At 37.5% G+C, this 23,035-nt stretch overlaps 2 protein-coding genes across 2 annotated transcripts; one reads left to right on the top strand and one right to left on the bottom strand.

Annotated features, from left to right (window-relative positions):
• The first annotated feature begins 135 nt into the window (after window positions 1–135).
• On the top strand, window positions 136–9,116 carry synm (synemin, intermediate filament protein). The gene is made up of 4 exons (XM_058751147.1): window positions 136–1,071; window positions 2,520–2,644; window positions 4,369–4,439; window positions 4,642–9,116. Exons 1-4 carry the CDS (start codon window positions 274–276, stop codon window positions 6,831–6,833), a joined length of 3,186 nt encoding a protein of 1,061 aa, XP_058607130.1. The 5' UTR covers window positions 136–273; the 3' UTR covers window positions 6,834–9,116.
• Window positions 9,117–9,270: 154 nt separating this feature from the next.
• Window positions 9,271–22,133, bottom strand: ttc23 (tetratricopeptide repeat domain 23). Its single transcript, XM_058751151.1, has 11 exons — window positions 21,882–22,133; window positions 21,438–21,603; window positions 21,048–21,171; window positions 20,761–20,902; window positions 20,421–20,546; window positions 14,883–15,054; window positions 13,565–13,670; window positions 13,028–13,155; window positions 12,473–12,622; window positions 9,728–9,810; window positions 9,271–9,574 (listed from the first exon to the last, which is right to left on the bottom strand). The coding sequence occupies exons 1-11, from the start codon at window positions 21,953–21,955 to the stop codon at window positions 9,463–9,465; spliced, it is 1,383 nt and encodes a 460-aa protein (XP_058607134.1). The 5' UTR covers window positions 21,956–22,133; the 3' UTR covers window positions 9,271–9,462.
• Between the last annotated feature and the right edge of the window lie 902 nt (window positions 22,134–23,035).

The following is a 23,035-nucleotide window of genomic DNA, read 5'->3' as shown; positions in this document are numbered from 1 at the left end:
CAACTGTCTCGCGCATATTTGTTTCAGCCAATCGCACAGCCCTACTGGGCGAACGTCGCGTTGCGTAATTAATATTCATAAGCTCAACCGTCGCCATAGTATTACTCGCTAACGGGACGATGGGATCAGCTCAAATCCTCCGCACTTGTTCGACTCTGCCTCCGCCCTGCGCTTCTCACCGACGCAGAACATTGATGACAACGAAACAACTGATAAGCTTAGCACATTTAAGCGTAAACCAAAGCTATTAGATTCACACAATTACAAAGGAAAATGTTTCGAACGAGGGAACCGTTTGAGAGCGAGAAGCTCCAACTGCAGGAGCTCAACCAAAGACTCGGCCAGTACCTAACGCGCGCAAAACAGTTGGAACAAGAAAATACCAGCTTGATAAGCGAAATCAATTCAATCAGGAAAAACAGGTCTGGAGAATGGGAAAACAAACACATGTCCGAGCTACGGGAAATGAGGAGACTGGTGGAGCGTTTATCTTTCGAGAAAAGCAGAACAGAGATGGAGCGACAGAAGCTGCGCAATGAACTTCAGATGCTTCAAGCGATGCGTTCAGAGGAGGCTTCGGTGAGCAAAGGCGTCGACACGGAGCTGAAAGGCTGCGAGAGGCAGCTCCATAATGCTCTTAAGACCAACAGTGCTTTGGAAGATCGCCTCATTGAGCTTGAAAACGAATATACGTTTTTGGAAGATGCCCACAGAAAGGAAGTCGCCCACCTGAGGGACCAGGTGCACTCCCGAACTGTACGCGTCGTGACTCAAACATATCACGCACCTCCAGCAGTTACGATGGAAGAGGTGCAGGAGTATGCGGCCAACTTCACTGAAAGCTGGCATGGGACTTTGGACATGTACCGCCTGAAGGTAGAGGAAATCGAAGAGTCTATAAAAGCAGACCAAGCGAGGCTGGACGACATTCAGAGGGAAAAGAGGGAATATGCTTCACAGTTCAAGAGGCTGCGTGACGAGATTGAGAAACAAAGCAAAGTGCAGTTGAACCTTGAGGAGCAGCTCGTGAACATGCAAGAAAATTTCAGAGCTGAAATCTGCGAGTATCAGGTGGGTGTCAAAGCCAAACACAAGGTCCTCTATTAATAAAAAGCTAAGAACCACATTGCCACAGATTTCCTGGCATCCTTTTTGGAGAGAACAGGGATTGCGTAAGGACGCTCATCCAAAAAGAGAGCCACACCCACTGTGCGCAGTACTAGCGACAGCAGCAAGGCATCGCACATAATACACACACTGATGTCCCCTGACTTTACATTTAAAAAAAACAAAAAACATTAATGCTTGTTTTTGTAATGCAAAAAACATGTTTTTGTTGATACCTACTAGATATATCTGATGAAATTAACTTACAAATAAAACGTATGTCGTTTAAAACATAAAATGTCCCATGAAATGGTAAACTAGCCCACCTCAGAGGTAAAAAATAGCCTACGTTTTTTAAATATAGCTTAGATTTAATATATGTTTCAAAAACAAGATAACAAAACACACATATAGTGGAAACCAAACAGTCATCAAATTAAATGAACGTTATCCCAACACCTGTTCTTTCAATGGGCCCCTTAGGAGCTCAAGTGAGGAGCACTTCCGCACTGCCAATATCTATGTTTATCATCTCTAGCTCAATGTGCTTTGGAAAAATTGAGCATTAATGGTTTATCTCATGATTGCCTCTCTCCAGGGAGAATGACAAATGAGCAGTTACTGAAGCAAAGTGCAAGCATCAGTAAAGTGTTGTGTCACTGTGGGCTAAATTGAATGGGCTGCATGGAGGATGTCAGTCTTGACATATTACTGCAACTAGCCTATTGAGTGCCAAATATTCAGACTCCAAAACCATAACAGATGAACATTTACTGATATAATTATTCAAGACAAAATATTTAAGTGCTATGTAATACTAATATGCAGGGCAAACGGAGCTAATATATACAAGAGGTGACATTTATGCCACCACTTGAGATCATAAGTATGTGATGGAGGGTGTGGAGCCACTGGAGTAAAAGGAGAATATAAAGGAATTTAGCATATTGTGTATTTGATTTGTCAATTAACTTTAAAGCAGACAACCTTTTGGTCATTAAAAACACCTGTCTCTTTAAATAAATAATAAGGTTTCATCAGGGGGTGATGTTGGAAGAGCTTTCAAACAGGTGCATTACACAAAGAGTAGCCCCCAAATATATACTTTGGATCAATACGATGCAAGTGGACACCCTTCTGAAAGAGCGATGGGATAAAAATAGGTTTCATAGTTTAAATGGTATACTACTCAGTGCATTATTGAAAAGGAATAAAAAGGAAAAAAAGTTTGAAAGATCAATTAAACTTAAATTTACCAATGGCTTTCTAATCACTTATGAGATTCCTTCAGAAGAAACACTAGCCTTTTATATTTAATTGAACTGTGTGTGTGTGTGTGTGTGTGTGTGTGTGTGTGTGTGTGTGTGTGTGTGTGAAAGAGCAAATAGTCTAACTAACTTCTTGTCCTGCAGGCTATCATTGAAGAACTGGAGTATGAGCGCAGAATGCTATCAAACACCATCTCAGAGAAGCTGAAGGACCATCAGGATCTCTTACAGGTCAAGATGGGCCTTGCTCTGGAAGTGGCTACATACAGGTATAACTTCTAGAAAGTCAATTAAATGCTGCTTCTCCCTAAAAGACCATGTAGTGCCAAGGCTTCAAGGCTTGAATATAGTCCATATCAGCACAATAATTTGTTTCTTTTTTCTGATAATTCACACACATTCATTGATTCCAGAGGTCTTCTACTATCCATCCAGTTTTGAAAGATCCCTCAAACTCATATTTGTTGAAGTACTGTCTATGATCTAATGTCAGTTTGATCGTAGGGATGCATGACCTGTTTCTGTGCCCTTAATTTAAACATTAAATATTAATACCAAAATTATTTCTGCTTCATGGACTTTGGCTAGCATGACAGCTCTAAGGACTAGTGCAGGGGTCTTTGAAAGCTATTAAAATGTCTTATGTTTAATTGTTAGGGGTTGTTCTCGCAGAACTTTTTTTTTTTTCTTTTACATTCCACAGCACTGATTTTCTGATGTATTTCTATCAAAATGTGCTAGATGGACATCTTTGACCACTGTGCTGTAATCTTGTGCAGCAACACATGCATGACATGGCGCTTAAGTTAAAAGATCTTCCATTTCTCTTCCTATGTCACACATTTGTAAATGCAAAAAAAGCATAAGTGAATGGCCCCTTATTCTGCTATTCAAAAAACACGTTGGCTATCTAAAACTTTCTTCATGCAGTAATGTGAATATACGCACTGGACTGTTGTCTGTTTAGAGAAATGTGTAGTGAAGTTTGACAGCCTCACACCCCCAACATGAGCCTCGTAGATGTATTTTTAGTCACTGCAGCAACAGAGCGAATAATGCCCGCCCATTTGGCAAGTCTGCATACAGCCCCACCCCTCTTTCCTTGTTAGAGTGGTTAACTCCTCTGTTTTAATCTCTGTAGATTTAGCATAGAAGCTGATTTATGATTTTCATTCTATTGTAAAGCTGTCTGATGCATTTCACAAATGCACATGAAAGATTAGCATGTGGAGTTATTAAATAAAGCCACACAACAATAGATTACAAATCTTGATTAAACTATTTTTGTGTTGTTTTACCTGCTACTTATGTAACCCCACTTCATAATATGTGTAGCAGATCCACCATTGCATGTAGTATATGCATATGTAATATGTCATTTCTCAAACATCATTTATTCTTGGAGTCAAAAGTTAAGTTGATCTCTTTTGCCTGAAGATGGTCTGTTTTTACAGTTACAGAGTTTTGGATACTACTGAAACGCAGAAGTGTCTTTCCATTCGTCTGTTTAAAACTGCACATCGCGAGCCATAATGAAAACAGACAGGGTCCATTGTGGCAGTTATTTTTAGTTCAGTCTTTCAGAGAAATCACAGGGGACCTTCACAGGGATACTGCCTGTAGTTCCACAAAGTCTGCTTCAATTTGGTTCTCCAACGTATTTTTCATGTAAAAGCATTGTCAAGGTAGGTTTAAAGTGCTCAAGGACCAGTTTAACCAATTAAACATAATAGTGGAGATTAGAGTGTTAGTAGTGATCTTAACTATGTTTCTGCTTAGGGCAAGGTCCATGGGCTTGGTAGGTTTTCTGGTTGCCCTCAGTGTTGTTTGACATTTTGTGTGGTCATGGCAGAGCATGGAGGTAGTCAGCAGTCTCAAAAGAGGTGAAAAAGAAGTACTGAGGTTTTGTTCATGATACTGAATGTTCTGCTTACTGTAATAAGTCTGACCTTAAATATGCCTGTTTAACCTATGGAATTTTCATGCTCATTAGGGCACTCTTGGAAGAAGAAGGAAGACACACTCAAACGTGGTCTACTCAGGATTCAAGAGAAAGAATAATAGGTATATGCTTGTGTCATTAAGCATTAAATAATGCTTTTAACAACACTGAAATTGTAATAAATCTGTGAATTACCATTATTTTAATTATTACACAATTCAGACATTAAATAATTATGAATTTTTCATACATAGAGATGTTAGAAAGTAAAATGTTTAGCATCCTAATTTTAATCTATCTACTGTCTGTTGTTTGTATCTGTAGATATACAAATGCCGGCCCATCCTTACACTCCAAGAGTGTCCGTCAATTCGGCAAGTCGACCAGATACAAGAAAAAAAGCCTTTACAGATTTTAAATATATGGAACCAATTTCCAGCCTGAGAACCTCATCTACATCAAGTCAGTTTCATTCTTACGAACCCTCCAGGATCGTGCCTATCAGTGTATCAAATCGTGCCCAGCAAAGTCCTGCTTCAAGAAGGGACATGATTTCCTTCACCAAAGCAGCGCAGGCAGCTGCTTCCAGTACCCTGAAACCTGGAGTCTCTTCTATTGAGATAAAAAGAGAGGAGACAGATCAGAAAATAATGAGAAAAGAGATTTCACAGCACTCTTCAAAGGACTCACTTGATCATACCCCCTCTAGAATCGAAAGTACACAGAGCTCTACAGCCTCAAAAATAGAGAAACCAAAGCCAGTGAAAGTGATTTCACCTCATGTGAGCTTGAGCAAGACCACCACTGAAGAAAAAAGCCAGAAAGATGTTGAACCAAAAGCAAAGGGAATGGATGCCAAACAAGATAAAGAAAAATTCAAGGTAGCAATGGAAGAAGAAAGAAGGGATGTGAAAGAATCAATAGCTAAAGATGAGAAAGAATCTGAAAATGTAGGGCATAAGGTGTTTGTAGGTGAGGAAATGGTTTTAGATGCAGTTTCTATGGAGGAAATCATTCAGCAGGTCATGAAACCAGCTGGTTTAGATGCTAAGGTCAGCTCATCCCCTGACTCAAAATTCACATATCATGTGGAGAAAACAGAGCAAGAGGATGGAACCACCAAGACTCAGATTGTCTTACAATCTAAAGTCGAGGAGGAAGTGGACCTGTCTGAAGATTCTGCCTTGGAGGAACTTCTCAGCAAGGGAGTCAAGAAAGTCACCCTGGAGAACATCAAAGGAACCCCAACAGGAACCATGATCGAGAACCTGCTGAGTCTTGGCCTGCAAGGTGAGAATTTGGAAAATAAGTTAGTGAATGTGGAGATAATCGAGGAACCAGTGGAGTCTGATGAGGAAGATGAAATTGAAATAGAGGAGACTGAGGAGATTAAGTCTAAACAACCAAACATCGATCCCTCATCAATGTTCTTCCAAATTGAGGAGTTAGAGAGTGACCCTAAGACTATGAAACCCGATGAGAGTGGTTCTGCTGAAGCCTCACAATATGGAAACAGTGGCTCTGTACAGGTTCGGGAAGTTACCAGAGATGAAAGCTTACCCTACTTCTCGCATGGCCAAGACTCACAAGAGTACTTCGTCTCCACTCCTGAAGACAATGTGTCAGAGTCTGAGGAGGGTGGGAGGTTTATGTCTTATAGCCATTATGGAGTCGTCGATGATCTGTCTGATGAAAGATATTACCAGGAAGATGACGCCAAACAGCCCACTGCTGAAGGTCACAGTTACAGAGAATCACCTGTATACGAACATTCGTTTTTGAGAGACAACATCCAAGACTGCATAATTGAAGAGGAGGTGCATGTCTCTCCCACATTGCAACAGTCCATTGTGGGGATCCTGAGGGAGGACTCACTGGACCCTGAACAGCAGCTTAGAGGAGCATTAGAGCAAATCCAAGACACTGTATCTGGAGCCCTCAAGGAAGAGCTTGCCTTTTTTACAAAAGGTAGAGAGACTCCAGAAAATGTCTCTTTGGACATTAAAAAGGTAGAACAAGTTACAGACAATGGAACCATGACCATTGTGGCAGAGCTTAATGTTTCCCAGACATTGGAGGAGTCTGGCTTGCTGGAAAGAGAAGGAGATGATCTATCTGAAGAGATAATGGCAGCACTAAGCTCATCCCACCCAATGCTCCAGCAGGCTATCGGCGGAGGAGCTGGAGTAGGATACACCATGAAAATTGCCCAAGAGGAGAATCAAATGGAGGGAATGCCGTGGATGACCGGCGACGAAGAGATCCGACAATGGAGCTCAACTGATGAGGCTGGCAAGACAGAAAAACACATCAAGCTGGGCCCTAGTGAGAAATCCTTCACTTTTCAGATGGATGTGAACAACAGCTCTTCTGCATCAGCAAGCGGAGGAGCCGTCGAAGTACAAAGAGGTAGCGGTGCTACTGAGTTCTCACAGACCCAGATGATTGACCCCCACTTGAAGGTCTGTCATGAGAAAAGAATCGCAACTGTTTATCTCGAAAGCCCCAAAGAGTGATATCATAATGAAATAGCATTGAAATTTCACAAAATATCATGTTAATCACATAATTAGTTATGAATTGGACAAATGAAATAAGGCGTTGTAAACCATAATCCAAAATCCATGGTCCATCATGACTATACACTACTGTTCAAAGGTTTTGGGTAAATAACATTAATATTATTCAGAAATTATGCATTAAATTGATCCAAAGTGACAGTAAAGACATTTATAATGGTTTCTGTTTTAAATAAATGATTCTGAAGGATGATGTAACACCCAAGCTGGTTACGGCTGCTGAAAATTCAGCTTTGATTTTTTATTCACGGGAATAAATTACATTTTAAAATATACTCAAAATATACTTTAAGAGTCATTTGAAATTGAAAAAAAAATTCATATTACTGTTTTTCTGTAATCTTAATTCAAATAAATGCAGCTATGGTGAGCATAAATGACTTCTTTCAAAAACCCCAAACGTTTAAACAGCAGTGTGTCTGACATTCAGTAGCTAAAAGGTTAACAAAGCTAAGCTAATCACTTTAATACTCAGTTTTTTTTTGTTGGTTTTTTTTTTGATCTTGAAGTATATTTTTGTATTAACTATCTGGACATTTTGTTTTACTTTTCATATAGTGCAGCTTTATCTAAGCACAGAAAAAGTGAAATACATTGTTTTCTTTTCAACTTTCAAGTAGCAATCCTCTTAAAAATATACATTGTTGACAATTTGTTCTACTTTCCACAGCACTGCAAAAGCAAGCTTGGCATGTTATAAAAGCCTTTTTATGATACATCATATTAAAGAATGAACAGATGGAGACATTTACAATAGTATGCAGAAATTGTAAAGTAGTGCTCTCTTTAATTGGCCATTTATTTGAGTTATTCAAAACTTTATTCATAGTATCTTAGATATTTTCAGCAACACATTTGAATATTTTTGGTCACGCCCATGAAATCAGTTTATATAGTGGTCTACATTTGGCCACAGTCACTGTATTGCTCTATTGAAGGCGAAAAACACTAGACTGTCCTTCCTGTCTCCCAGAGATCTCTTAATCCTTAAATGACATTAGACCAGCAAGGACTAATCTAGCTATTCTGCTCTTCCAGGACAACACATTTTTCGTTGCTCTAGTACTGTACAGAGACAGTGGGAGAGGGAGGAGTGTGATCGTAGAAATCTCACATTAAAAATAAGTACTAGGCAGCTTACACAGAAGAGTGTAAGTGCTTCCAGAATAGCTATTCGGTGCCATTAAGTCTGTGTCACAACCTATTACGCAGAATGAGGATTCAGCTTCACTAAAGGGGGGTGTCTAATGAGAGTCTATTTTTAGGATTCATACTCTGCCATTGACACCTCCAGGTAAAATACTGTAACAGCTTTAGTCTGAAGATTTAAAGTGTAAGCATGTGCTTTTCCCTCTATTTTTCTATTTATCTTTAACAGATATTCATGTTAACGTCATCAGATGCTGCAATGGTGACTGTCCTGTGCCTATTAACAGTGATGGGGATAAAAAAAAAAGAGTGTAATCTAGAATGAGGAAGCATGTAACATCATTTCAATTTCATATCTGTATTATCCTAAACTATTATAGTAATCTAAAAATGAGATCCTCAATATAATGTTAACACAGTGATCCCAGGAGTTTTAAACAAGTTTGGATACATTTGATTTAACTTTCTTAACCTTATAACACCAAAAAATTAATAACCAGTGGTGCTTAATCTCATTTATTTTGTGTGAGTGTTTTACTCATTTTCATTGACGCTCACAATATGATTTTTCACATTTAAGTGACTTTATATCCAGCATAAGACAAATAAAACACATTTTTGGTTTGTCCTTGTTGAAGAGCTATTTGAGCCTTAATGATAAGGCTGTGTTATATAAAAAAGGTTGGGAAAGACTGTTAACACATACATGATAAGTGATTAAGGATTAGTTCAAATTTGATATCATTATTAACCATTTATCTTAATCCCTTGAGATGGTGTTTCAGCACTTGCTGTTTTTTTGTCTGAATCTATGCATAGGGTTCTATGACTCAACCAACACTGTGTGAAACCTCATATTGTGCATCTACAGATTTACAATATGCTGTACAAGATTTACTGCCATAGCAAACATTGGTGTGGGATTGCAGATTACAGATGTATTTTTGCTAAATGATATTTCACAAAAGGGATGTTGCGTGTGCTGTTGTACTCTTAAGATAAAGACTAGTCTGCTCACTGTCTGAACATTGGTTTACATGCAAACACAATAAACAAACCCTTACAACTTCATGTTGTGAGTTCTGTTCAATTCTCAGAAATAATATAAGACTCTAAAACTCTTTGCTAGAGAGGCCTGCAGCTCTCCAGTCAGGAAGTATTTGCCGAAACCGCTGTGACGGTGTATTAGATCACTGCTGGACAGTTCTCATTTTTTGAAGTGCAGAGGTAGTCACCTTGCCAACCACTCTGAGACTCAGCAACAGAGATTAAACACACAGTGAAGCTTGTGTGCTGTTCTAGAAATATTGCCTTGTTTTTTTCCAATCCACAGATTTCTCTTGGTGAAATAGGATGAGGTCAAACATCCCTGATGGTCCATGACACATTCATTAGATCCATCTGCTGGTCACTGCTGTTATGAGTTAGACATGCTAGATGTCATCTCAGATGCAGATGACACCACCGCACAGAATGGAGGCCTTGTTTCAAGACGGCTTTCCTTTCGTCTCTCACCGACATCTGGTGACCTAAAAAAAGACCATAAAAGCATTAAATGCCTCATCTATAAATAATATTCACTCTCACTAACGCGGTACATTCAAGTGAAATGTCAGTGTACTGCACTGAAAACACATTTTTAGAGTGCACTGACTTCCTGCTATAGTGTGACTGGAACTCACTGAGACAGCATGTCCACGGTTCTGTGTGTGGCTTTGGTTTTCTTGTGCTGAGGACCGTATAGCATATTCTGAATATCCAGACACTGAAACAGACACAGATACGGGTGGTCAGCAAAACATTTACATGCTAAACTCCACCTAAAACTATTTTAAATAATAATAATGAATATATATATATATATATATATATATATATATATATTGCTCACCACAGCTGGATGTAATATTTTTGTGTAAAACAATTTAAAATTTATTTAATATTCCAAATGTTTTACAGGTAGTAAATATATATTTCTAATATAAATGTAAATAATAAAAATGTGATTATGTAAATTAAATTATAATTATTATAACTGAAATTTGTGCAGCTTTTAAGACTTTATATGAGGCTTCATATGAGGAATAGTTGTACTTTTATGTTGTTAATCTGTCAAGCGCAGGACCATTTTAAAATAAAATAGTGAAGGTAAAAACAAAGAAAGTTGATGACTGGTGACCAGTTACAGGACTTACACCTTCATATCATTTTTTATCGAAATGACACATGTTGATGACACGTGATGCATAATCAACCCAAACAGCCAAATACAGAAAATGCAATCAAACACTGGACTGTAACAGACATTTAATGTTCATCCTTTAGAAAATTAATTATCATTATTTTTCATAAAGGATTGAAAAGCTTGGTGAACAATAAAGAGCTGGCTAAGCTTCAATACAGTCAAAAACTTTGCCTTTGAATATGAAACTAAAATATATTTAAAAAATGTATTTGTAACTCTTAAAATGAAAAACTAAGCAAGTAAGCTTTACTGCTGTGTGTGGGGCTCAAGAGGTAGTGGACAGCCTGACTCTGATTTCATAAACATAGTAGAGGGGAGGAGTGCCTTTGGCAAACAGATATTACAGCATACCTGGCCAAGCCACTTCATTTCCTCAAATAAACCCTCTCTCATTCACTCAACGACATCTTCAAAACAACAACAGCAAGGGTTTGGAAGAAAAACACTCGAAATGACGACATGACATTTTGTCTTTCCAAAAAAGACAAAGGAAAGTACTGTTCAAAGTTTCCTTGATGACTGAAAAGGCTCAGTCCATGTTTTCATCACTTTCCGCAGGCAAAAGTGATGTCATGGGGCCCACTTCAATGGGAAAACAGTCACAGTGTTGCTCAAAAGTGTGTGCGTCTTTATAAAGAAACTGGACCGCGTATGCCTCTAAAGACCACACAAAACTTCCTTTTTATCCTTTTTATACTTCCTTTTGGCCTAAACAAATGGCTTTAGGCCAAAGTCTAAACTGGGAGTGTGTTGCTCTGCTGCAGCTGCTTTCATGATTACAGGAGAAAGAACATGATATGAGCTGCTCGTATCTGTCAGAGGTAGCGGGGAAAGGTTAGTAGCCTGAGGAAGTGCAGAACGTGGGACCCCTGATTCACAATCCCCGAAATGGAGCCCTTCGATACAACAACAAAGAAACATAGCAACAGTGCTCATTTAAAGACAAGTGGGGACATGTTTCCAAAGATCAACAACAGTCATCATATTATCTCAGAGGGGGTTTCAGTGTGACCATATCAAAATAGAATACAAGCCATTCGCATATTTAAGACATACAAAAGATGTTCGGAATGTAAATAAAAGAGATAATGTTTTAGATCTTCTTACTGCATCGGTTGCTAAGAGCAATGACACAAAAGAGAATAAATAACATAGCAAATCAGAGTGTGGTGTGACTCCTAAAGGAGGAGATCGAGGGAGAAATGAGCTGTCCGGTCCAAAAATAGTCGAGCTTTGAATAAAGAACAAGTTACCAAAACAAATATACTGTCCAAAGCAACATTTCTATTCTATACGTACATGTTATATAAGTTAGAAGACATCAATTTAGAATATTACTTCACTTCATGAACGTCTAGTGGAAGGTCACATGAAGGTCCTTTTAACTGGATTCAGTGCCCTTTTAACAGCACTCGGCAATGTACCAACGAACATGAAAATATCTGGCTGCATCCAGAAGGACCAAGAACACAATGTTATCCCTCGGAACGTTTTATATCAGAAAAAGCATCCTCTCTGAGGATAAATATTATTCATGCTACACTCCAAGATTAGAGCATAGCTCTGTGGACATAAGGTCCTCAGAGACTTTGGTCGAAATAGCTGTTTAGATCTCTTTTTGCTCAGGCTCTAGCGATTGTGCATGGAAGGATCCTGATGAAAAAGTAAATCAATTAACTGTATTTGATAAACTCAATTTTATGCCATAGGAATTCCATGTATATGTAGAATTAAATTAAGCAAACTGGTGATGTGTATTTAAAGTCGAGATGTAACAGAAGTAGCAACAAATCTTTTTTTTTTTTTTTGTATTTTGACGTGCAGATTAAAGAAGGAAAAAGGAACTTGGTTCTATCCATTGATTGTTGACTGGATGGAGATTTGAATTTGAGCTTGCAGTCGATTGTAAAAAAGGGCTGGCACTTAAGCAGACTAAATGAAGTCCTGCATACATCACCAAAGAGAAGTCTCTCATTTTCACTGGAAGGTTGAGTTATAGCATCTTGACTGAAAAATTACAAGGTCAAAAAACATGAATGAATCATTCACAATAAGACCAATAACATGCATTTAAAAATAGAGAGTACTTTTCTTTAATACACCAGCAATGTTTGAGCATAAATTAATATCTATTAACAGCCAACTCCTACAGCATAGTGATCATGCATTATATTTGATTCACCTTCTTGAGGGTCCTGTGGGCGTGTCTCATCTGACCCTGTGTCATCTCCACTCCACCAATCAGCTGCAGCGCTTCTGCCACCTCTGCACTCAGCTCACCAAACGTGCTCTTCTTATAGGCTAGAGACTCTCTTTGGATCTCAGCACATCTCTGAAACACAAAACAGAGTATAACCCCAACTATATATAATTATAATCATCATAGATATGAAACGTATCCTCCAAGTTGATCAGTAAGGTTTTTTAAAAGATCAATCCTTAAACTTTTGCATATGATCACTTATGCATTCCAAGGCTGTATTTATCTGATTAATACAGTAAAATCAGTAATATTTTGAAATATTAATACAATTTAAAATAACTTTTCTATTTGTATATATTGTAGAATTAAATTTATTCCAGAGATGGCAAAGCTGAATTTTCAGCCTTTACTCCAGTCTTCAGTGTATTCATTTCCTTAAAAGATCTTAATGAGCCCAAAATTTTAACTGTATATATAGTCTATAACATCTATTCTATAATATACACCATATCCAGATCTCAATTTGAAGCTGACCTCCTGCTGTCCTGTGAGTAGCAGGAAATGACTGAAGTCATCTTGAGCAGATAGGGTGAGTGTGTCCTGTGGGCCTAGTGCACTTCTATATGCACTTATACTCTCCTCAAAAAAGCGTGCTGCTGAATCTATTGAAATGGGAAAAGAGATCAACATAATCACATTTCTTTAGTTCCCTCTAATGCCTTTTTACACAATATGAGTCCTCCACTATCCCGTGAAGAGCTACTACAACACATCATCATATTTTTCATTTGATTAGCTGAGGGTCACCTTCAAGACTTGACTGCTACTTATTATGCAGGACAGCTAACACAAAGCTCTCCTTATGTATAGCCTGCTAAACACAATTCACTCCAGTGACAAACTCTAAATGTTGGATCAGATGCCAGAATGCCTTGTGCTCATAATACATATTTGTTAATTTTTGTATTATTCTAATACTGACTTCATAACAAATCTCATTATTTCTGTGTGATGCTCGGGGCCTAATTAAATCCCCCGTACAGACAGACTATTGTGAATGCAGTCGCTCACCGTTGTGATGAGGCTCTGAAGTGGAAGAGTAGGCCAGAGCCAAGCTGTGAGCAATCTGGGCCCCCTCCAGACCCCCAGGACTCTGACTAAGAGCTATGGAATGAGCCTGAAGAGAGAGTGAGAGATACAGAGACTTGAATAGAGATATATCACATATCACACCCACCCTGAAACATGGGAAATATCAATAGTTCCTGGCTTTAAATAACTCTGTGTTCCAGGTTTAAAAAACCATTAGACTGAGGAAATGTCAAAAACACAACCACTGGGCAACTATGGCATGTGGAGGAATACAGTCTCACCTAGAGTATGCGATGATTCATAGAAATCTTTTTTTTTTTAGGTCTAACTTCACATTGGTGCTTGGTTTCAGATACCTTATTAGAGTCATCCAGTCAAAAGCAGTGAGTGATTCTTTTTTGTCAGTATCGCCATTTGATTAATATTTCCTAATTACTAATTTCATGCACTACTGTTCCAAAGTTCAAGGTCCTTAAGACTGTTTAATCTTTTTGAAAGAAACCCATTATGCTGACAAAGGCTGCATTTATTTGAACGAAAAACAGTAAAACAGCAATATTGTGAAATATTATTATTACAATTTAAAACTTTACTGTTTACTGTTTTATTTTTAGTTTATTCCTGTGGCAAAGCTACATTTTCAGCAGTGATTACTCCAGTCTTCAGTGTCACCAGATCATTGCAAATTCATTTGATGATCAAGAATTTTTTTTTCTATTATTATTATTATCAATGTTGAAAACAGTTATATTTTTGCAGAAACCATGATACATTTTTTTCCTGGATTTTGTATGATACAAATATTGTTTGATATTTGATTTATTTGAAATAGGAATATTCTGTAACTTATAAATAGGAACAGAGCGGGGTAAAGGTGTATGGTGCATAAAAGTCCCAGTGCCATATCAGTGCATGACCTCACAAATGTTCTACTGGATGAATGAGCAACAATTCCCACAGAAACACTCTAAAATCTTGTGAAAAGCCTTTCCAGAAGAGTAGAAGCTGTTAAAGCCACAAAAAGGGAAACCAACTCCATATTAATGATCAGGTATCCCAATACTTTTGTCCATTTAGTGTATGTGTGTGCCATCTAAAGGCCTCTGATGGATGAAATTAATAAACTATATGCTTCCTTGTTTACCCCAATATTGGTGATAAAAGCAGGATTAAGGTGACGATAAAAATGGGTTTGACACTGCATTAGGTTATTCATCTAGTTCATCTGTTTTAATATGAGTTCAGTACAGTGTAATTCTCTGAAGGACTGGACATGAATAATCCCTGTGGTGTTTACCTGTAGGAGATGCTCAATGGCTTTATCCAGATGTCCCTGCGCCTGTTCGATAGCCGCCATGTTTCTGTAAACACAGCAGATCTGACTGAGCTGAGCTCCTTGCTGAAGCAGCTCCAAGGCTCTTTCACATTGACTGAGGGCCTTCTCAGGCCTTCCCTGCCGCTGGTACACCCTATAGAACACAGCACAGACACAAAGATGTCATTTATCATGAAATCAATCCACAGTGTCACATACAGCACACTGTTGACCTCGCTTATGCATGCCATCATAATGAGAATGACTCATTTGTAATGCCAGGCATGAGCAAAAATGCCAGAACAATGAAAGGAAGAAGGGCAAGAAAAGCCTGTTCATGCGAACTGGTTAAAAACAGGAAGAACTGCTGTGCATTGCATAGGATAGCGGCACCAGCTCTGAACCTTCAAGGAGTTTTCGTTTCTTTTATTAAGATGTGGAGTGCAGCAAATCCAAACATGCCCTGCAGCTCTGAACTCAATACACAAGAGCTCATGTCTTTATTAGGTCTGATTCTCCTCTCTCAATATCAGCCTTTAGGCATCTAGTCTCACTCCAGAACAATGCAGAGATTTACTGCTGTCTGCTATCTGTGAAGAAATTAAGTACAGAACAGTCAATGCTGTTCTATAAAAAAAGTATTCAGTTCAGTTTTTAGACTTTTATTTAGACTAAAAACAACCAAGAGTTTGGGGTCTGTAAGATTTTTAATGTTTTTAAATGAAAACATTCACCAAAGTAAAAACAGCAATAGTATGAAATATTAATACAATTTAAAATAAGAAATAATTTTGCATTTTAATATATTTTAAAATGTCATTTATTCCTGTAATGTCAAAGCTGAAATTTCAGCAGGCATTACTCTGGTCTTTAGTGTTACATTTCATTATTATCACAGTTGAAAAATAATCGTGCTGCTTAAATGTTTGTGGAAACTGTGGTACATTCTTTAATGAATATAAAGCAATCAATAAAGCAATAAAAAGCATTCATTTGAAATAATCTTTTGTCTTTACTGTTACTTTTGATCAATTTAATGCATCTTAGCTGATTAAAAAGAAAAAACCTTTTGTTACTTAAAATTGTTTTAAATAATTTAAAATCCTGAAAGTTTCTGTTAATGCGACAGTTCACCCAAAAATGAAAATTCTGTCATTAATTACACACCCTCATGGCGTTTCATACCCGTAAGACCTTCGTTCATCTTCAGAACGCAAATTAAGATATTTTTTATGAAATCCAAGAGCTTTCTGGCATCGATAAAATAATCCATGTGACATCAGTGGTTCAACGATAATTTTATGAAGCTATGAGAATACTTTTTGTGCACAAAGAAAGCAAAAAAACTTTATTCAACAATTTCTTCTCTTCTGTGTCAGTCTTTGACATGCATTCACAACAGTACCATAATGTATGCTTGTACATTCCGGTGTATGCATGTATTCCTGTGTATGCGCATGAGCGGTACTCTCGTAAATGAAACTCTCATTTTAACAATGTCCTTATTACCTTTCTGTGGTAGTTACTTTTCTGTCTATGCAGGGTCAGAAAGCGCTCGGATTTCATCAAAAATATCTTAATTTGTCTTACGAAGATGAACGATGGAATGACATGAGGGTGAGTAATTAATGAGAGAATTTTCATTTTTGGGTGAACTACCCATTTAATTACCAGGGTTAAATACTAACAAGATTTTCAATTTGGTTTCAGCCCTTAAGATCTCACTGTCCATACCATGATGCTATTCTCTGATGTGTGCAGGTGTGTAGCACTACTCTTTATGGAGACATCCATCACCACAGGGAGATCCCATGCTTCACCAATCCATCTTGTTAAAAGCCTTGAGCCTTTCCAGATTCATCCACTCTAATGGATCCCTAACTCAATTTCCCCATCTTAGAGAGAGTAGCCTGATCATCCAGCATCCTTGTCTCATAAAAAAACCTTACATCACAAACAAACGTTAAAGCTTGATTAGTGGATTCCCACGGTGCACCTCTAAAATAGCAAGTGGATTTTTAACATATGGCTGACATTACGCATAATTTGTAAGTATTCATGCATATCTGCATAATTTAATGATGATGGAGCTGTAAATACATCTTATCTTCAATCTATAGTGTATATTTTAGGATTGGAACATCCATTTTATTTAAATGAAATCAAAAAGCTCTTAATCTGAATGTCCAATTGGATTTACTGCAATCGTGGAAAATCGCTCAGGGGCGACATTTGCGAAATGGCAAAGATTTTAAACACGACTCCACCAAGGTTTTCTAATAGTCATTTGTGTGTACGCTGGAGCACCCTGGCAACTTTTCAAGGCTGCATCAGAAATTCCAGACTCTGGGCCTCCTTTTAGGGGCAGCTGGATCCAGCAGTGCGTATGTGCCAACTCTACTGCCGCGCTGCCTGGGTACACAAACCTAAACACATCCTGTATTATGCCACACAGCGCTAGTGTAATACCAGCCATCCTCTCAGGCATCCTCTGTGGGAGGAGAGATATAATCTGCGTGGAGAAATCTGATTTAATGTCCGTTGTGCAGGGGCGTAATGCAATTAGGGAGTTTTACATGGACTGCCAAGTAGTCCCCCAAGCCTTCTGCTTAGTAATTGTTAACAGACCAATACTGACGTAGACTGTGTATGAAAGATTTCAGGCTTGATAGAGAGCAGTGCCAGGCAAAATTAGGGATAAATAGAGACACAGAGCAACAGAAAAGACATCGTCACCTTTAAAAAGACTGAAAATAAACACTTAGATTACTTCATACTGGCACAACAGCACTCCAAGTTCAGTCTCCAGCCAAGTTTAGCACAACTTAATTTATAACATTATCAAAGAAACTACCGAGCAGTGATTTAAAGGGATAGTTCACTCAAAAATGAAAATTTTGACGTCATTTACTCACCCTCATGTTGTCCCAAACCTGCATATCAATTCCATATAGTGAATGTTAATATTTTGGACCCCTTTCACTTTTGTTATTTGGGAAAAAAAAAATCCAATGTAAAACTAAAAAATCCAGTCAGTTTCTTATTTCTTGTGAACTGGACAAGAATATTTTAAACATGTTTTTAACAAAAATTGTTGTGTTGACCTTACTTAGATCTCCAGTATTTTTTCATAAGGTGTCCAGATGTTTTCCCAACTTTCCATACTGAGCCATCTGAATAAACAATTTTATTATTGTGCAAGTTCCCAGCATGCCTTGCAGCTTGAAAAGATGATGTGGCAACTTATTAAAAAATTATCATTGCTTTACATTTTACTAGCTTGATTTATGCTGCAGCTGCTGTTGTCATTGTTGCTTAGCTGTCATATGGTTCAGAGTTCATATTTTTGGTGAATTAACATTTGTTGATCTTCTCCGCATTTGAGATTTGTGTGTTGAGGTACATGCGCATTTCATTGCAACTGCTGGATGTAATATATTCTGATAACATGCTTGCCTGTAGTTTTAAGAGACAAATAATGCCCATATAATAAAGTGAGATTTGAAAATCAAGTGTACAGGTATAAGAATTCTTCTTGAATTGCTAAATGCTAAACAATCTTTTAACCTTGACAATAATTTTTTAATTCAATAGACTGTTTGTTACTCATTAGGTCATTTTAGATTTTAGAAGTTGACAGTTATTAGCTGAGTTATTAACTTTTTTTTAGTTTTTTTTTTTTTAACAGTGTATCTGTTTTGTATTCTGCAGAAGAAAGTAATACATTGTGAACTATCCCTTTAAAACTGTTTTTTTTTTTTTTTTTCGTCAAGACCCAGATTTTCTATCAGCCATCAAGAGGATGTTAAGTGGATGGATGATTTAACATAGCAAAAATAAAACACTTGACCTTTTAAGCTTTGTTTGCTCACAGGCATAGAGTGTGAAAAGACATAAGGAAACATACACTTCACTTATGAATTCTGTCAAGGCCAAAAATCCCAACCAGCAAATGTTCAACAAGGGCTGATGTAAATATGTGTTGAGAATCATGTCAGTATGATAGTGATATGCTGACTCTGATGTTCATTCGCTCATAGCCTCCATCCGGATGAAAAAGCTGTAAGCTTGTGTCATTGTTTCAGGGTTTTGTTGCGGTATTTGTTGATAGCGCAGGTTCACTCATTTCAAATATGTCAACAGTAGCTTTACAGTCAAAGGCAGAAGAATTAGAAAGCTTTCATCACAACCCTCATATGCACATTCTTCTGGGACTAACAAAGCCAGCTGACAAACTGATGAAAACACAATCTGCTAAGGGTAGCAAAAAATTACAGATGCTCAAATTTCCCCACATAATATTCTAAATACATAATAAACGAGCTTTACTGTATAACAATTTATCTTTTCTAGAACAGATGCCCTTACCTACATAACAAAGAGCAGCAATAACAAAACCTGAGATGGCCCAGTGAGATCTACTGTCACTCTGCACTCACAATATAAACACAGCTGGCAGACAAACCACAGTCGTTCATTGTCACAGTCAAGCCTGGCGAGACCAGCCATAATAAACACTAGGATCAATACAAGCTATTGAACAAGTTAATCAAGTCCTCCTGTGGGAATTGTTACCCCTGAGAAACAAAAGATCTTTGAATAATGCTGTCACATCCAAACCCCCCCCCCCAAATATAAATGATTTCTGTATAATAAACCCTTTGCTTTATGTATGTTTAATAAATTGATGCAGCTGATGTTGCATTTTGCTTTGCAAAAATTTAGAGATGCTTTTCTGCTCTGCTCTGAATGTGACCAAACTGGAAAGCGTAGTGTGACATTCACATTACCTGTGCCAGCTTTAATATATGATAAGACAAAAAAAAAAAAAATTCCGTTTCTATTTAACAAGAAACAGAGAAGTTTGTGAAATTTATCATAAAGCTTCAATTCTATTGTAATGTTGTTAAGATTTTTTGTGGATGAGGATCACCACCTTGTGGTGAACAATATACTGCTGATTTTAGCCTGCATTCCTAATGAAATGCCAGAGGTTCATATAATCATTCTTTTGCTTGGCAAAAAAGAGAACTATATCTAAATGTAGCATAACAACAAATCCTAATGCATGTATGAAACTGTTTCCTTTGTTACAACTGCACCAGTGTCAACTTGAAGTGATGCCAGGAAAAACATGGATTTAAACTTGAACCTGATATTTGAAACTGCAGAAGTTGAAAGAAATAAATAGACCACAGCATGTGATTCAACGTAGTGCTTTGTGTGAATATCAATGTGGACTCGGTTGCCACGTCATATTTTAAGCCTGTAGACAAGTGCATGTGTTTATTATGCAATAAACAGACTGGAAAAATAGATTGAGATGTTTCTCAGGGTAATTACAAAATTAATCTCTTTCCTCCTAGTCCCAGACTTAAACATTTATTCAATGTTGTATTTAAAAGGAAGAAAAAGAGGGACAGTAATTCATATAGTAGACATCTAATGTTAGATAATATCTCTTAAGCTATGTCATTACAGCAAGTCATTACAACAATTAAGATTAAAATGTCCCCATACCTTGCTAAATTTGTAAATATTTCATACTCAGTGTTCACTCTGTTCTCCTTTCCCATGGCTTCTTGTGCTACAATGTCTCCGATGACTATCTCTGCCTTCTGAAAGCTTGACTCGGCCTCTGCTAAAGTTCAAATGGTTAAGCGAATTAACATATTTCTGTCATTATTACATCATCTGAAACAACAAGATTTGATGAATTATCATTTTTTCTACTTCAAAAGAGAAGTTTAGTAATGTCAAACACACAAAAATATATAATGTCCCTATAAAGGATTTGAACACTTAAGATGCACTTCTCTATGAATATGATTGCATTAGATGTTTATGTAAACAAGGATATTTCCCAAGCAGTAGAGCAGCACTTCCAAGAGTCTGATGTATGGTAAGGAAGCAGTTGAGGCAGCTCACTCTCTCCTCCTGCTGACTGGAACGCAGTACTTCATGTGCTTGGGATGCATGTTCTTGTGCCTGATGTGCCCAACCTGGGAAACAGGAGGTCATAGATTGTTAAGAGGTAGTAAAAGTGTTACATTTATATATGTTTACATTATATACGACTTCCTAATAAATGCCTCACTGTACATTACTTCTATCTCCTTAAATGCCTTAAATAATTAACAATTTTACCTTTGTATTGCAAGTAAGCTTTAGCCAGTCTTGACTGAGCTTGAGCCACTGCAAAATGCTCATTTCCATAAACCAGTCTGCTCAGTGCCAGGCAACGCACAAGCTCTTGGATACAGGGGTCATACTGCAAAGGTCGAATAACCATAAAACATTAAACTAGAGAAATGAAACAAAACATACAATGAATATAATGATCAGTAAGTGTCTAGCTGTATTTTTTAAACCAGACCTTTGGTTCTTGATGTACTGGAGAATAAGAACATGCCTGGGGTGCTTTATGTAATTCATAATGGATCGTACTGAATGTTGGTGCACTAATAAGGTTACATAAGAATAAAATAAGAGTCTGAGTTATGTATTTCTGGGTATAAGATTATTCCATGTGTGTACCTCTTCGCTATCAGCCAAAGACTGAGCCCGTCTCTCACAAAGCGATAGTTTCTCTGCAGGAGTCTTCATGCTGTAATTCTTCACATCTGCTTTCTGTGAGATTATTGTTGAATCTGCTTCCTGCAGGGATTCTCCTGAACTGGCACTGCTGTTGAAGCTGGTGAATCTGTAAAAGTTCAGAGCTCGGTTGTGTCTCAAAAAAGTGTATTGGATACCTAGACAGCAGTTGTGGGAAGTTTCGTTGCTTGGCAAGATACACTGAAAGTGAATGGTTACTGAGAGACTGTCAGCCACCAACATTCTGCTTAACATCTCCTTTTGTGCTTCTCTCAGAGAAATAAAGTTAAACAGATTTTAAACAACATGAAAGTGCGTAAATGATGGCAAAATTCTACTTTTTGTGTGAGCAATGTCTTTAACAGCGACGTGAAAATAGATACATACGATTCATCCAGCGCAGTCACAGAGGGGCTCTGCTGCGATGCGCGAAACGATCCGCTGTGCGGTGCCAGGCTCATTTTTATGGCGAAGGCAAATTAAACTCAACCGTCAATTCATAACCTGACAGCTGATGATAAGAAATAATTATTTTAATGTTCTTGAGTTATCTTAAGATTGTTATGGTCTTTTCAGGAACACTGCAGCGGTGCAACGGTAACGAATACCACGAAAACCCAAACAAACGCTGTGATTGGTTGATTCCCACACATGGGTGAGTCATGTGACTCTCAAGACTCTGCTTTAATTAAATAAAATGTTGCATTTTAACGTTAAATCGACTCGTGTTGTTTCTGTTCTCATGATTTCAGTACAACTGAATTGAACTTTGAACCATAAATAAATGTGACTAAATTATCCAATGTGTAATATAGTCAATAGCTTAATTGATGTTTTTATTTTTATTTTTTTATAGGGGCCGTCAACCTGTGAGGGAAAGTGCATTCTAGCATATCATAGTTACACATTTATTTCTATTGTGAAAATATATAAGAGAAAAAAATATATTAATAATTGCACATGTAAATGTGTATGTCTACAGCAGACTTCATTTTTCAGATTAATTACAGGTTAAATCAGTTGATTTTGATGGGATTGTGTTCCTCATAATAAACTAAGGCCCCACTATATGAGCCATTGCCGTGTGTATCTATTATAAATGATTCTCTATTTATGAATCCTCACATTATGATAATAAGCCCACATTATGTTGAGAGTTGACAGAATGCAGTGCATACTTCATACTTACAAAACCAATAACACCAAGAAGGGAAGGAATCAAATTAATTTCTGTGAGTTGTATTCAGTAGTCATAAGAGTTTGATACCACTTAATTTTTTATTCAAGACTTAAGCCTTCAAGGACTGTGAGCAATCCATCTAATAATGGAAACTAGTCTAACATTAAAGATCAAATCTGTTGCATTTGCTTAAGTGGCTTAAAGTGTTACATGCAAAGTAATATGCAGTTTCTTCCAATTTAGTACAGGGAAAGAGGTGGTGTGCTATGGAGAATCCAGTAATGTCAAAACCATTTGGTCCTATAGTCAAATACAAATTAATTTTAAAAACAGCAAAAATGATGGAATGACCCCTGCTGGC

Source organism: Onychostoma macrolepis, chromosome 18, assembly GCF_012432095.1.
Source record: "Onychostoma macrolepis isolate SWU-2019 chromosome 18, ASM1243209v1, whole genome shotgun sequence".
Taxonomy (NCBI): domain Eukaryota; kingdom Metazoa; phylum Chordata; class Actinopteri; order Cypriniformes; family Cyprinidae; genus Onychostoma; species Onychostoma macrolepis.
The sequence above is the reverse complement of the archived record's forward strand: the minus strand, read 5'-3'. Positions and strand labels throughout refer to the sequence as shown.

Bases quoted from the DNA above. Each gene is read 5' to 3' on its own strand.
- synm (XM_058751147.1), top strand. From the start codon at position 274: ATGTTTCGAACGAGGGAACCGTTTGAGAGCGAGAAGCTCCAACTGCAG. The intron at 1,072-2,519 runs GTGGGTGTCAAA...CTTGTCCTGCAG, and splicing joins CTGAAATCTGCGAGTATCAG to GCTATCATTGAAGAACTGGA. The intron at 4,440-4,641 runs GTATATGCTTGT...TTGTATCTGTAG, and splicing joins TTCAAGAGAAAGAATAATAG to ATATACAAATGCCGGCCCAT.
- ttc23 (XM_058751151.1), bottom strand. From the start codon at position 21,955: ATGAGCCTGGCACCGCACAGCGGATCGTTTCGCGCATCGCAGCAGAGC. The intron at 21,172-21,437 runs GTACACACATGG...CGACCTTTGCAG, and splicing joins CTTTGGCTGATAGCGAAGAG to TATGACCCCTGTATCCAAGA. The intron at 9,811-12,472 runs GTGAATCAAATA...TGTCTGTTTCAG, and splicing joins CCCACAGGACCCTCAAGAAG to TGTCTGGATATTCAGAATAT.